The sequence below is a fragment of the Daucus carota genome, chromosome 6, assembly GCF_001625215.2.
Source record: "Daucus carota subsp. sativus chromosome 6, DH1 v3.0, whole genome shotgun sequence".
Classification (NCBI taxonomy): domain Eukaryota; kingdom Viridiplantae; phylum Streptophyta; class Magnoliopsida; order Apiales; family Apiaceae; genus Daucus; species Daucus carota.
Window position 1 is genome coordinate 27,617,552 of NC_030386.2, and position 14,982 is coordinate 27,632,533.

General features: G+C 33.5%; 2 protein-coding genes and 1 long non-coding RNA gene across 3 annotated transcripts; all 3 read right to left on the reverse strand.

Annotated features, from left to right (window-relative positions):
- Positions 1-117: 117 nt before the first annotated feature.
- Positions 118-1,670, reverse strand: LOC135147129 (uncharacterized). Its single transcript, XR_010284641.1, has 2 exons — positions 1,407-1,670; positions 118-637 (listed from the first exon to the last, which is right to left on the reverse strand). It is a non-coding gene; the product is annotated as an uncharacterized LOC135147129 (long non-coding RNA).
- Positions 1,671-1,869: 199 nt separating this feature from the next.
- Positions 1,870-3,591, reverse strand: LOC108226187 (very-long-chain aldehyde decarbonylase CER3-like). Its single transcript, XM_064080165.1, has 8 exons — positions 3,505-3,591; positions 3,193-3,419; positions 3,006-3,109; positions 2,877-2,953; positions 2,753-2,790; positions 2,571-2,657; positions 2,275-2,402; positions 1,870-2,069 (listed from the first exon to the last, which is right to left on the reverse strand). The coding sequence occupies exons 1-8, from the start codon at positions 3,589-3,591 to the stop codon at positions 1,870-1,872; spliced, it is 948 nt and encodes a 315-aa protein (XP_063936235.1).
- Positions 3,592-4,043: 452 nt separating this feature from the next.
- Positions 4,044-7,286, reverse strand: LOC108226825 (very-long-chain aldehyde decarbonylase CER3). Its single transcript, XM_017401817.2, has 7 exons — positions 7,184-7,286; positions 6,403-6,659; positions 5,798-5,905; positions 5,317-5,523; positions 4,948-5,058; positions 4,653-4,826; positions 4,044-4,553 (listed from the first exon to the last, which is right to left on the reverse strand). Exons 1-7 carry the CDS (start codon positions 7,284-7,286, stop codon positions 4,398-4,400), a joined length of 1,116 nt encoding a protein of 371 aa, XP_017257306.2. The 3' UTR covers positions 4,044-4,397.
- Between the last annotated feature and the right edge of the window lie 7,696 nt (positions 7,287-14,982).

Consider the following 14,982-nt stretch of genomic DNA (forward strand, 5'->3'; position numbering starts at 1 on the left):
GACGCCTACAGCTAGAATATGAGTAAAAATCTCGCCCTTAAAATTATCAGACAAGGGAGCTACTAGCATACTATGCACAAAGAAAAAAGGAGAATTAAGGGAGCTACTAGCATACTATGTCCTCAAAGTTACGAACATCTTTCAGCTTTTTAATATAAAGAGTTAAAAAAAGGTACTGATGTTGCGTGACAATTACTAAACTTGTGCATATTCTCACAAAAACAAAAAGAACAAGCATCCAGAACAATTCAGACTATCCAAATTTACTGCTAAGATAATTGTTCTACACTTCCAACTTAAATACTCCCCTTCGGTATTGCCCTTTCTTGCCACTGCTGCCAAAATTCTCCCCTGGAGTAACAAATTCATCTTCTTCCTTGCTTAACTCCATTCTTTTCAGCCTGTTACCGTGTATCCTTTCACTGCGAACATCTATACTGCTGGAATTCATCGTCTGTTATTCAGAATTATTAACAGCTGTTACCTTTTGTCTTGCTCTCTTCAAGGACGACCTCTTATCACCAACAACTACGTCTGTCTTGTCTGTCACAACATCATCCTCCAAATTCACAAACACTGGGCTCTTCTTTGGCAAATTAAAAACCCAGGGGCTTTCAATTAAACGGCTACTTGCAACCTACATGCATTACAAATTTAAAAAGAATAGCCCGGTTACAACAAGACAGGGGTGCATACCATGGACAAATGGATATATATTCAACACAAGGGTGCCAATCCATTTCATCAGAAAAAACAAATAGATCTTCAAGTTCTCTAAAATATTTTGTTCCTCACTTTATGCATCATTCACACATGCCACTGGCAATCCATTTGCATGATCAGTTTAAGGACAAGAAATACAAGATTCACATAGTAGAACAACAAAATAGCCTAATAAAAAAACTCTAGTCATCTATAGTAAGTAACAATCAATACGCATCGATGCAGGGTAAATCAAAAAAATAAATTCTCACATTCCAATATGAATTCATTGAAACTTAAAATCTTTGCAGTACCCATTGTATGCACAAGCTAAAAAATTGCAGTACTGACTGCGCACAAGATAAAAATCTGTAAAAAAAACAAGATTCACATTTACCCAGTCAAAAACTCAAATAGCAGGACAACAAAACAGCGTAATCAAAAAACCCTAGTCATCTATAGTAAGTAACAAAGTAAATTACAGTAAATAAACCCTCGAAGAACTACAATCAAGCGCATTACACTTCTATGTCATGCATCCACTATGTCACAATCTGAAATTACAAACTTCAAACAGAACTCTTCAAATCCAACAGAACAATATACCCATTTCACATATTACCTTGAAAGCGCCAAAAAAGAACAACTTGATTATATGCAACTGAGATGCAGAACTAAAAAATGTTTTGTTCTGCAATTCATACCTCCACTCATCTTCCGATTAGTTCTTTGCTTTTCTTCCGTACTTATCCTACGCTTGCAACTGAAAGTCGATATCTTTTCAAACACCAATCTTGGAGAAGAAAATCCTGCACTACATGCAACTGCAACTTTTGAGGAGTGGGTTGCGGGATTTGATGCACCCGCAGTATACGCATACGGATAACTACTCTACTCTTTTGTGTATTTCTGTTTCAAAATTTGAAATAAAACTGCAATTTTGTTTAATTGAGAGCCACAGGATCAAAACCCATCCAACGGTTCTAAGAATGTACTCCAAGGACTCCAATTTTTTGTGTACTCCAAGGAGCCCAACTCATATATATATATTTGTAAATTAACAAACTAGAATAAAATATTGAATTTTATTTCTCATTTTTCTGGAAAAATTATGAATAAATATAATAGAATAATTCCCGAAAATCCGGGATGTCACACAAACTCCCCTTAAGCTTGTAGAAACTCACAGGAAAAGGCCCAAATTGTAAGAGCCACCACCAAGGAAAAAGGCCACAATAGAAGCAAGAAGACCTTCTTAGGGAAAGGGTTTGAACTGAATGAGCGGAAAATGAATGGAACATGTACCGATGACGCAACTTCCAAACCATGTGCAAGAAACACAAAATCAGGAATTCTTCCTCTTGCACCTTCAATTTTAAAAGAAAGTTGAAATTACAATGCAGAAGACAAAGTAGAAATCAAAATTTTAAAGTTCAAAAATTCCAACTGTTGAATCATTCATCTCTGAGTGTACACGTCCAAGAAGACTTTATGAAATCTAACTTTTTTTCTTCTTAAATTTAACAGAAAACAAACTGCCTAAATCAAATAGGACTACAGGCTGATCTCTACCTGCACCGGAGCTTGTTTCTTTATGAAGATTCCAGTAACGCTCGTCTATTGTGTTGCCTAGTACATCAAAAAATGGCATAAACAAACAGAAGTGGCTGCCCATGTCCACATGATGTATACGATGATATCTGCAGAGTAGAAAATAAAAACGAAAGTTAAATATGAAAATAAATTATAATTTTATGTTTTAATAGAAAAACAAAGGCCAGTGAACTGTGAACAGAATGAGAACTACCCCCAAAGTACTAAAACTATATGGAATCACCAGCAGAGTAAGAAATGAAATATTAACTTACGTCGGTGTATATATGAGATATTTAAGAGGGGGCAAAAGATGGAATATCCGATGAGGAACAACCTCAATATTGCTATGTCCCAAACATCTGAGAAAATCAAACACCAAGATATAGCCGTAGAACATGCTAACTTATGCGTAGCCAATAAAAGCAGTTCCTAGTACTGGAATTCCAACAATTACACAGAGTATAAGATGTTCCAAGTATGACGAAAGTCCAGCTGCACCAGATAAAATTTCACATAAGATCAGTCACCAAGCAGGGCATCTGCCTACTGTTTGGTTATTTTTAATGCTTCATTTTTACCTGTAAAGGGATGAGGCACTGCAGAGCTATGGTGTAGCCAGTGGTAACGTTGAAAGAAAGCTGTGACATGTGATAACCTATGCACCCAATAATATAATGGCTCCGCAAGCACCACATGAAGAAATATACAGCAGATGTTGCCTCTTGTATCCCAAATAGGAAGCTCGGTAAGAGTAGGAAAGCTCAAACATAAAACAGAGGCCACAATTGCTTGAAGGATAATGAAATTGTCCCTGGAAAACACATATAATTACTCAATATAAGCATGCAAAAAGAAATCCCCTGTGAAAAACACAAAACTAACCAAGCAATATACCAGTGCCTTTCGTTGTCGATTTGCTTAAAATTAATGCCGCTTTGTGAAAGACGACGGTCATGATTAAGGAAAAGCATTCCGTCATAAGAGCTCCATAACTGATGAATAAGGCTTCTTAGCATGCATATGATTAATATATGCATGCACCAATCACATTCATGGCCCTGTCTTTCCTCCCAATATGTTGAATAGAGAAATTCCGCAAAAAGGAGACCGTATAGCAAATACTAAACCAATTAAGACAATATGTCATACAGGTTTTTCGAATATTTAGAAGAAGCTATAAAAGAATGAGAGCGTTCTAGCTAGTACCTTGTAACTGCCCAAAGATTTCCATGGCCATGCAAAGAGAGGAGCATCCACTTTACCAGGATTGCATTTGCTTTCTGCTTCTAACATCTCTCTCTCTCTCTCTCCCTCTCTCTCTGAGAGAAAGGCCAGATGATTTACAAGTATATAGTTAACGAGAAATATAGATGTATGCAAGTAGCAAATTAATAATCAGTAATCACTAAAGAAAGACATAAAAGAACTTCATGTTTCTTCTTAATATTCAAAGTATGTAACTTGGGTTTATCCCAGTTGGTTTTGGAACTCCACTTATATAGATGAACACCTAGCCACCTAGGCATCAAGCTCTGTTATATATTTATGATCCAAGTACTACAGTTACTATGGAAAGAGCAGTGACTGAGGAGTTAACCTAAATAAAATCTAAAGCACAATCATCAATGTAGAGAAGGAGAATTGGGTGGCACCTCCCAATTTTCTAAAAAAGTGCGATTGTCTTGTTGATTTGGATATGAGATTAATGTGGGGATGTTTACTTTCTAAAAATGGTATATTTCTCGAACTTTGGACAAGAGTTCAGTTTCTAAAAATGGAAAATTGCTTGAACTCTGGACAAGTTTCTTACTGATATGGCATCCAAGAGAAGTGTAAAATGACCCGGTTTGGTCATTGTTCTTGTAGCCTTGTAATGCCTTGCTCTCTCCGCTTATGTTTGAAAAGATAATTTGCTTTGTAGACTGACATCGAATATGTTATATATTACAATTATGTCTCTGCATACATCACACTCAATGAAAGCACTATAGGATGAGTGCTTATTTCTTATAGTGGTACATTCTGTTATAGATAACATGATAATTATTACCAAGTAAAACAATCCGATAGATAAGGATTGGATTCGAAATGTAGAAGTACTAGCATGGCTTAAGGCCATGCCTTAGTGCTGCCTCCCAGACAACATCAATCTGATCAACATCCACAGCACCGACTTCATGGTGAGTCCAGCCTTCAAGTAAGTGAACAACTCCTCCGGCATGGCAGGCATGAACAGCCCCTCTTTCCAGTGTGTACTGCTCCAATATTGAAAAGAATTCATTACAAATATTTGTGAATGCATAGCACTGAAACACTGAGATGGTGATACAGGTCTAATGATGAGATATACATACCTCACACATGCCAAGCCCCTCCACATTATCAGGAAGTTTCATGGCTGCAAGCGAACCATAAGTGCAGTCTCCCCGAAAGGAAATAATAGTTGGAACCACAAACTGATGGAAATGTGTCCCTGGAGGGGCCCAACGTTGCTCCTGCGGAGTAGTCCATTTACCGATGATCCATGTCTGAACGGACACATATGAATGTAATATATCAGATTCAAGTGGCAGATGTTCATGACACAGGAAGAATGAAGATCCTAATTGTCAGTTGTAACTACAGCACATACTGTTCATCAAGAGTTACCTTACAATGTTTAGCTGCTTGATACTCTGTGACTTGAACTAGGAAGTTCTGGCAGTCCACTGGGGCTTCCTTCTGAATAGTTGTGAATCTCTCCGTGGACTTCGTTAGCATCTGCATTAAGTAACTTACCACAGTCAGTTTATCACATAGGCAAGAGTCAAATTATTAACAGTTAAACTATTGTTGATATGTTTTATATGCCGCGTGCTCCATGCAACATTGCAATGCTTTTTAGGTAGCTCTTGCAAAAATTCCTCAGAACTAGCCACAGACTTAAAGCAGTCAACAAACTACTTTGAACCATGATGGTTAAGATTGGAAGATACTATATCTTACACTAGTAGCCAAAGTTCCCCAACTATTTCTTACCAGGACCCTAACTCTGCGTCGAGCTAGATAGATCGCAATTGCCCTTCCAAGTTTAGAAGTGGAACCCGACACAAAGACCTCCGTTACATCTTGAGGAATTCCTTTGAGAATCACAGCTGCTGTTAAGGTGTTTCCATGGACTACTCGAATTCTAAGTTTGGGATGCTTGCTGACAAAAAGTGCTCCGCCCCCATTTAGAGCTTCATTCTGATACAGGATTAGAATTTTAGAGGATAATAGTCTGATCATATACATCATCCCTCAAAACAAACATAACATTAATATTCACTGGATTATAATCCAAATATAACTTATTCTCTTAAAACAAACATAGGATTGAGCAATTTAAATGTTTATAATCCTTAGGATAATAGTTTATGGAATCCCTAAAACAAGCATAGGCTACTTTTCATTTTTAACATGAACAACTACTAACATCACACATCAAACTTGACTTGAAAATTCAGGGAGAGACACTGACCTTATTTAATGCAGCAAGATTAATTACTTTGACACCAAGTCTATCAGCTCTAAGTATGGCATCTTCAATGTGCTTATTTATTCCCTCTGCAGCAAACGGTAAGAAGTACTGCAAGATAATAATGTGTCAAGCCAAAATTAATTTATATATATATATATATATATATAAAAACAGTGTATAAATTGTAAAGACAATATGAGGATATGCAGAAGAACACCATATTCTATAAGTTACAAAGAAAGAATTGTGTTCTGCAGCTAAATAGTAAAGCAATAAAAAAGTAAATACGAGTCATTGATCAAGCACAGATCTAAGGGATTAGTTCTAAGTTCTAATTTGAACCTAACCCGTGTTGAATATACTGCATATAAGAGATGTTCAGAAGATTTTCTGCTTCAGTTTTGCTAGAATTCCACTATTTCTGAAATCAAGGTGTTATTTTTTTCTAAACAAATCTTTCTAGCATTTGACATGAAGATGCTGCAAATATATCGCTGCTGATTAAATTGATTTATGCCTCTTTTGCTCCTCTAAAAAGGAAAAGCTGTCTGATTTAGATTTACTTCACCGTAATCTTGATCTTTTTAAAGAACTAAAACTGTTACCTGGAAACCAAACCTTGGGACAGCCCACAACTGGAACAGCCTCCCCTTAAGCTCATAGAAACTCACAGGGAAAGTCTTAGCAAAGGCCCACATTGTAGGTATTACCAGCAATGAGATAGGCCACAATGGAAGTAAAAAGAACCTCGTAGAGAAAGGCTTTGAACTGAATGAACGAAAAATGAATGGAGCATGTAGTGATGACACAACATCCACACCGTGTGCAAGAAACACAAAATCAGGTATTCTTCTTTTCCTGCCTTCAATTCCACAGAAAATTGTAATTGTAATGAAGCAGACAACAACGTGGGTATTACAGATATTGAAGTTCACAAGTTCCATCAATGTAAACATATATCTCTGAACGCTACATTACAAATAAGTACACAATGAAAGGGTTCAGCAATAAGTTATCGAATCTTGTCCAGTTTCTCATTTCTGAAGCATGGTTAATTTTTGCAATTAACTCTTAATTACATAGATAATGTGGCTTCAGCATGCATATTTGACTATTTGAGTGTTCACTGTTCGCATAACTTGAGGTTTATTACTCCCACCATGCTGAACTGTGGTTGATAACTTATTTTTAATTTTTTTTCTAAATAAAAATTTAATTATAAGTTATTGAACTCTATTTTACATAGCATTAAAGTGTGTGTTCCGTTCTTATCCACTTTATACAATTGAGGTGAATAGCGGGAGTATATCCAGAAGCTTTTATTTTTGTACTTATTTAATAAGAAACAAACTGCTTGAATCAATGAGGAATACAGGGGATATCTACCTGCACTTGAGCTTGTTTCTTTATGAAGATTCCAGTAATGCTCATCAATTGTGCTGCCTAATATATCAAGAAGTGGCATAAACAAACAGAAATTCTTGCCCATGTCCGTATGATGTATACCATGATATCTGCAGAGTCGAAAAGAAGAACGAAGCTCAATTATGTTAATTAATTATAAATATATTTACCCAAAAAATAGAGTAAAATTTAAGGCTAGTGAACTGAAAACAAAAATGCATTTTCCCCTTGAGGCCTTGATTAAGATGACTAGAGAGTATGACAATTACCCAACAAATCCTTGAAGTGTAAGTGATATGAGAACCTGTCACGAAGGTTTGGAAGGCATACATGCTCAAATGACTCGCCATTTTCGATCAAATAAGTAACAAAATTATGGGCATGTTTGTTTTACAGAAGCAGAAGCTGCTTATGGCTTCTGCTTCTCTTGACCTGTTTGTGTAAAGAAGTAGAAGCACTTTTAAAAAGCTGAGAATGCTAACTTTTTCTCACTGCTTCTTTTCCAAACACTTTATTAACTTATTTACTTCTCACTTCTGCTCCATTTTTCTAGTTTAAGCAAGAAGACTTCTTTTAAGCTTGGCCAAACGGCCCCTTAATTCTTGAGCATTTAGATGCCTCCGAAAATTTCTCTAAGCACAATTATAGGGCTGTTTAACGAACCGAGCTGTTCGCGAACAAGCTCGAGCTCGGCTCGTTAAGAGCTCGTTCGGCTCGGCTCGTTAAGTTAACGAGCTCGAGCTCGAACACAAAAAATTGTTCGTTAAGTAAACGAGCTCGAGCCGAGCTTTTAGTATGTTCGGCTCGAGCTCGGCTCGAGCTCGACTCGAGCTCGGCTTGAGCTCGACTCGAGCTCGCTCGGCTCGAGCTCGGCTCGTTAAAGCTCGAAAAAATGTAATATTTTTGGGTTTTTTTTATAATTTATATATATTATTGAATTCAGAATTCAACATATAATTAATATATATATATATATTTTAGTGTTGTAACCAAAATTTCGGAAAATAATAATTTTAATATGTTTGCTATTTTAACAGTCAAGTAGAAGGTTAACTAGTACCGCTAACTGGTGTTTAATCCTAATTTAGTGTTTCAATATTTTAAAAAATATTTCTTACCGATCCAACCGTATGGATGTTAACATATATACATTTTAGTGATATAAACAAAGTTTCAAAAAAATTAAAATTATTTGGTTAGCTATTTTAAGAGTGAACTAGCGGTTTGTCTTTATTTTTTTTTTTGGCTCGGCTCGACTCGACTCGGCTCGGCTTGTATTTGTTCGCGAACAAGCTCGTGTTCGGCTTGAACATAATTTTTGTTCGATAAAAAAGCTCGGCTCGGATCGACTCGTCAGAAAAAAAATTAAAGCTCGGCTCGGTTCGATCAAAACTCGGCTCGGCTCGGTTCGTGAACAGCCCTACACAATTATATTAATAAAACATAGTCAATTGATTGCTAAATTAATAAAAACAATGTAAAGTTCGTTGAAAGTGTAAGAGACATTGTGTTTGAATGATAGTGACTATATTAGTCATTTATATTTTAAAACAAAATATAGCTATAACATTTTACGTATATAATTTGAAAATAGTATGTTATTAATATTTTAAATTGTTATAAATAAAATATATCAGTTCGATATGATATTAAATGACGTGTAATTTTCTTATCGAATAATATAACTATCACAGATTGGCTAAATTATAGACAACGGGTGAAGATAGTTGAGTGTGATATTTTAAAAATTTTGGATATATTTTTTATATTGACATGGCAAGTCATTTTTCTGGTAAAAGTTTTTCATGATGGAGTTGCTCTTAGTCGCTAAAAAAACAGCTCTGAATTTCGTACATGCATACTTAGATACTCTTTCATTTGTTGATTTTGGATATAGAATTTAAGGTACATTGATAATATGATAATATATTTTATTTTCATTATAAAAAAGGTTAATAATCTAAAATACAAATATTTTTTTTTCCGGTATCTAAAATACGAATACAGATCATTAATAGACTGTAATTTACCTAGCTCAACATTAATTAGAGAGGGGAATAATAAAGTTCCAGAAGTAACCAGCAGAGAGCAAAAAACAAGTACTATTAACTTACGTGGGCGTGTATATGAGATATTTAAGAGGCGGCAAAATATCGAATATCTGATGCGGAATGACCTCAAAATTACTATGTCCCAAACATCTGAGAAAATCAAAAACCAGTATATAGCTGTAGAACATGCTTATTGATCCGTAGCCAATAAGAGTAGTTCCTAGTAGTGGAATTTCAACAATTACAGAAAGGATAAGATGCTCCAAGAATGACGAGTGTCCAGCTGCACCAAATAAAATTGCAAATATGGAGTATCAGCCATTTAAAAGACTAGCTGCTTACTGTATGGTTGATTTTACAGTATGTGTTTTTTTACCTGCAAAGGGATGAGGGACTATAGAGCTATGGTGTAGCCAATGGTAACGTTCAAAGAAAACAGAGACATGTGATAACCTATGCACACAATAATATAATGGCTCCACAAGCACCACATGAAGAAATATACAGCAGATGATGCCTCTAGTTTCCCAAATAGGAAGCTCACTCAGAGTAGGAAAGATCAAACATATAACAGAGGCCACAATTGCTTGAAGAATAATGAAATTGTCCCTGAAAAATGCATGTAATTACTCAAAGTAAACATGCGAACAAGAAATATATCCCCCGAGAAGTACAACTAAAACACGAAAAATCTTGCGGGGTTTTAACCAAACCCAGTCCGTGGGTTATCTTTTCAGACATTAAAGGCCATATCGTCTAAATGTCCGGGAGTACTCTCCAGTTATATGGTATACTTTTGTGGATGAAATAAATTATGTTACTTTGTATTTCCTATACTATATTAATGGAAATTTATTTTCCTTAAAAAATAAACACGAAATCAACCAAGCAATATACCAGTGCCATTCGTTGTCGATTTGCTTATAATCAATGCCGCTCTGTGAAAGACGACGATCATGATTAAGGAAAAGCATTGCATCATAAGAGCTCCATAACTGATGAATAAGGCTTCTTAGCATGCATATCATAAATATATGCATGCACCAATCACATTCATGGCTCTGTCTTTCCTCCCAATATGTTGAATAGAGAAATTCCGCAAGAAATGGACCGTATAGCAAATACTAAACCAGTTAAGACAATAAGTATAGGCTTTTCAAATATTCAAAAGAAGCTAAAAAAGAATGAGGGAGTTTACTACACCTTGTAACTGCCCAAATATTTCCATGGCCACGCAAAGAAAGGAGCATCCTCTTTGCCGGGACTATATTTTCTTCGTGCATCTAGCATTCTCCACCTGTCTGTGTGTGGGGGAGAAGGTACTTGGAAACAGAATGAACTGCTCACAAAGAAGAGCAAGCCAAATGATTTATAAGTATTTCACAAGATCACCGAATTTTTAAATATTTTTATAATAATTAAGTTTCAAATATTTCCATAATTATATAGATATTGTTGATTAGTATTCAGTCTATTTTTATTTAATTAATTAATTAAAATTATGGTAGTAAAATATGTCAAGATAACAAAGAGGCTTATATACGGATAAGGGATTCTCATAAACTTTTTAATAAAATGTACTCCCACGTTTGAGTGAGAGTCGGCTAATAAAATATACTTAAAATTAATTTAACTCAGAAATTCATAATATTGAAATCAATTTAAAATAAGGAGTGATTGACACTTTGCACCCCTTATGTTTAGGCGTTTTTTGGATTTGGTATCAAACATTTTTTTTTGGCAGTATGCACCCTAAAGTTTGAAAAGCGCTTCGGTTTGCACCCCTCTGACCACTCTCGGTTTAATTGACCGTTAAAGTTAAAGGTTTACACTTTGCACCCCACAGTTTTAATTTTTTCTCATGAGTATTTTGAAATATTTTTTGTCATGAATGTGAGTACTTGTTTAAATTTGTGTGTTTTAAGTACTTTTGTGGGTCACCCCAATATTATTTTCATAGATTCATGTCATGTTAATGTGATGGTGATTTTGTTTGGTGAGCCAAATAAATATCATTTCACGAAACAAAATCACCACCACATTAACATGACATGAATATAATAGTGTGGTGGCTCACAAAAGTATTTAAAACACACAAATTTAGACAAGTACTCACATTCATGGGAAAAAAATATTTCAAATTACACATGAAAAAAAATTAAAACTGTGGGGTGCAAAGTATAAACTCCACATCTGTTAATTTTAACGGTCAATTAAACGGAGAAACGGAGAGTGGTCAACGGGTGCAAAGCGAAGCGCTTTTCGAACTTTAGTGTGCATACTGCCAAAAAAAATTGTTTGAGACCAAATCGAAAAAGCGTCTAAATATAAGGGGTACAAAGTGTCAATCACTCTAAAATAAATATTACTTCTTTAATCCCACAATAATTATTGTGATTATTATATAATCAAATTGTTGTGATTATTATATAATCAAATTGTTGTGGTTTAATTGCAAAATAGTAATTATTGTTATTTAGTTTAAATATTGAAAAATATATTTTAAATATGATTTTAAGAACACAGTTCTTAAAATTTTTTATGTATATAATATGTGAATTTATGGACAAATTTTAATAATACCAGCTAAACATGACTATTATTCTCAATCAGAGGAAGCACAAAATATTTTTCAGTTATATATATTATCATAACTTTTAGATTACATAAACTTTTCATAAAAATATTATTTGAAAAACTTTAATATACATTTTTGTTCTAAAATACTTATTTATTTCAAAATTTTAAAATTTTTATCCAATATGACTATGAGCTCACTCCATTTCTTTATATAGTTCAATTGACTTTTTGGAGATATTTTAAATCATTTGACTAATTTTTTTTTATAACTATTTTCTGTTAACTTCCATTTAGAGATATTAAAATTTTAAAATATATATTTGAACAGCTAGTCAAATCCATTAGAATTCCTTAACTTCATGTGCTTACTGAAATCATAAAATATATTTTTATTAAATGCACACTATCCTTTTTTACCACGAGGAAGAATTGGATAATGTAGTGAAATTTAACTGTGATAAATTCTGTCGACTACAATATGATTCTAAAAAAATAATCACATAAGAAAATACTTAATTCAAAATTATCACGTAAGAAAGGGATTAATTATAAAAAAGCTTAGTTATCTCTTTTTAATACGTCAATTGAATAATTGATAAAGAATTTAATTTATTAGAATTATTAAACCAAAAATTATTTAAATTATACTCAATTTGAACAGAATTGATGTTTATATTTTATATGTAATTTCATGATACAGTGAATTGGTATGGACTTGTTCGAATTGTGAAATGATAATATAAAGAAAAAAAATCAATGAATCCTATAAATTATCGTATATTTTCAATTTTTTTTAATCATAATTTAGTTTGCGGTCATCTTCACGTTAACTCCTAGCTAAACCAATGTAATAAAATTTGACAAAAAATACTTGTTTTAGCACAAATCTAATATTAGTTTAGCGTTGATACATGAATAAACTAAATAAGTGACTTGCTTCGTGATATTTCAAATAGTTTAAATTTTAAATTTTTTGAGAAAAAAAATCATAAGTTGTAATTGATTATTTATTTGTAATTAAAATATACTCGGTCATTATTATTTGAACTTATTTTAAAAGTATAAATTATCATTTCACTAAACAAAATTTAAATAAATTAATCAAAAAAGAAAATAAATTTATTTTTGATACTTTTGTTGAAGAAAAAAGTGATATATTAAGATTACACTAATCATAAACTTTAAAATTAATGACTGGCGCATATTTTATTCAAAAAAAATGATTGGCACATATCCAAAATTAAATAAGATTAATAAATACCATATTTTTGGAGATATTATAAATTACAACAATCAATCACTTGTCACATTATAACAAATTAACAACTACTCCCTCTGTCCCATTTTAACTAAAAAGAGATGCACACAAACCAATTTTTACATTTATGGAGGTGTTTATTTGAATACTTTTACCTAGCTACCCCTAGTAAAGTCAAACTAAACCACTATTTGTATTGCATAGAAAATATAAGGTGCATTAATGAGGGGTAGAATTGAAATTCACCTACCAAATAGTTCACGAAAACAAGAAAAAATCACTTATTTTGGGACAACAACCAAATTCTAAAAAAGCTGTTGAAATGGGACGGAGGGAGTAACAATTATTTAAATATTTTTTCAAAAATCAATTATTTAAATAACGTTAAAAAAACAATTATTTAAATGAAAAGACAGATTTTTTCAGGATCGTCCTCAAAATCAAACTACACAACATCCTCTTTGCAAGTTATCATCATAGATTAATTAGGTGAACTGACATAGTGACATGTCACTAATCAGTAACGTGAACATATGAGCATCCGCGCGAGCATCCGGTTGCGCGCAAAGTTAGCATCCAAATCATGTCCAATATGATTTGATTTGATATGATTTGATTGACTTTTTTACTAACATGTTCTATAAGTTACACAGCTGGAATTGCTGGTATTTGTTTACGCGAGTAATGCCACGGTAGGGAAAATATTTGGGATAATTTTTTGGAGTCCCGCCATTTTTCTTGTTTAGGCTCACAAGCAAACAACTATTTTTAAATTAAGGGAATTGATAAATAAGTTCCATAGTTTGCTATTTAAGCTCCAAATCCAAATTTTATACCATATTTACTCATGTTTTCTCCCAATGTTTCATCCATATTAGCGGTGATAATGAGATTTGAATAAGTGAAAAAATTGAATTGGAGCTTTGGAGTTTATTTATCAATTCCCTAAATTAAGTGTATAAAGTATAATGTTATTAATAATAAGAGAATTTGTAGGTATCTGTATCTTATATTAGAACCAGATTAGTAATATGAATAATTTTTTTTATAAAATACGTAAAAATTCTTCAGTCTAAGTTTTTCCATGTCAAGTTTACTCAAGAGGTGGGCAGAAATTCACATGAGCCTTGTTACTGAATCTCCAACTCAGAAACGACCTCTGTTCCACCTCCCTAGTTTTAAAAAGCCCAACTCAACTCACGTATATGGCCCGAATTACGAACCTCCAAAAGAAACCAGGAGCCAGACTAGCTAGTACTCTGATTTTCAAATTTGCAAAGTTGACAATGGACAGGGACATGCAAAGGATAGTTGCATTGTCATGCATTGAGAAGGCCAGGCTCGGAAACAAATCAACAAGGAATTTTTCCTTAGTAGTGAAAGACCTCTCCGTTGATGATAAATTCCAGATTGATACAATTAGTGTGGAAGAAATTCTTTCACTCGACTCTTTCAAGAATACTGCAGGGATTGACAGTACAGATTCCAGTTTGGATGATTATATCGGTGTTATAACTACAAATGACTCTTCCTTCAAAGAAAAAACTACAAATGACTCAACCCAAATAGTTCCAGTATAGATAGATTTAAGGACCTCCTAAGTCCTGGGGGTGACCTAATATAAGAACGAGGTAAAATAAGTGAGAGTCAGGCCGCTTTTTTTTCTGAAACCAAATGAGATTAAAATAAGAACATGAGGTTTGGCAAGGAAAAACATATGAGAACATGAGGTTAGAATAAATAAATGAAATTAAAATAAACTATGAGAGTGTTATATTAAAGTTAAAGATTTTTCTTGTCTCTATATAAACGCAAATTTGTACAATATCATCAATTACAAATATAAACTTATAACCCGTGCAATGCACGGCTGGTTATTATATTTTTTATTT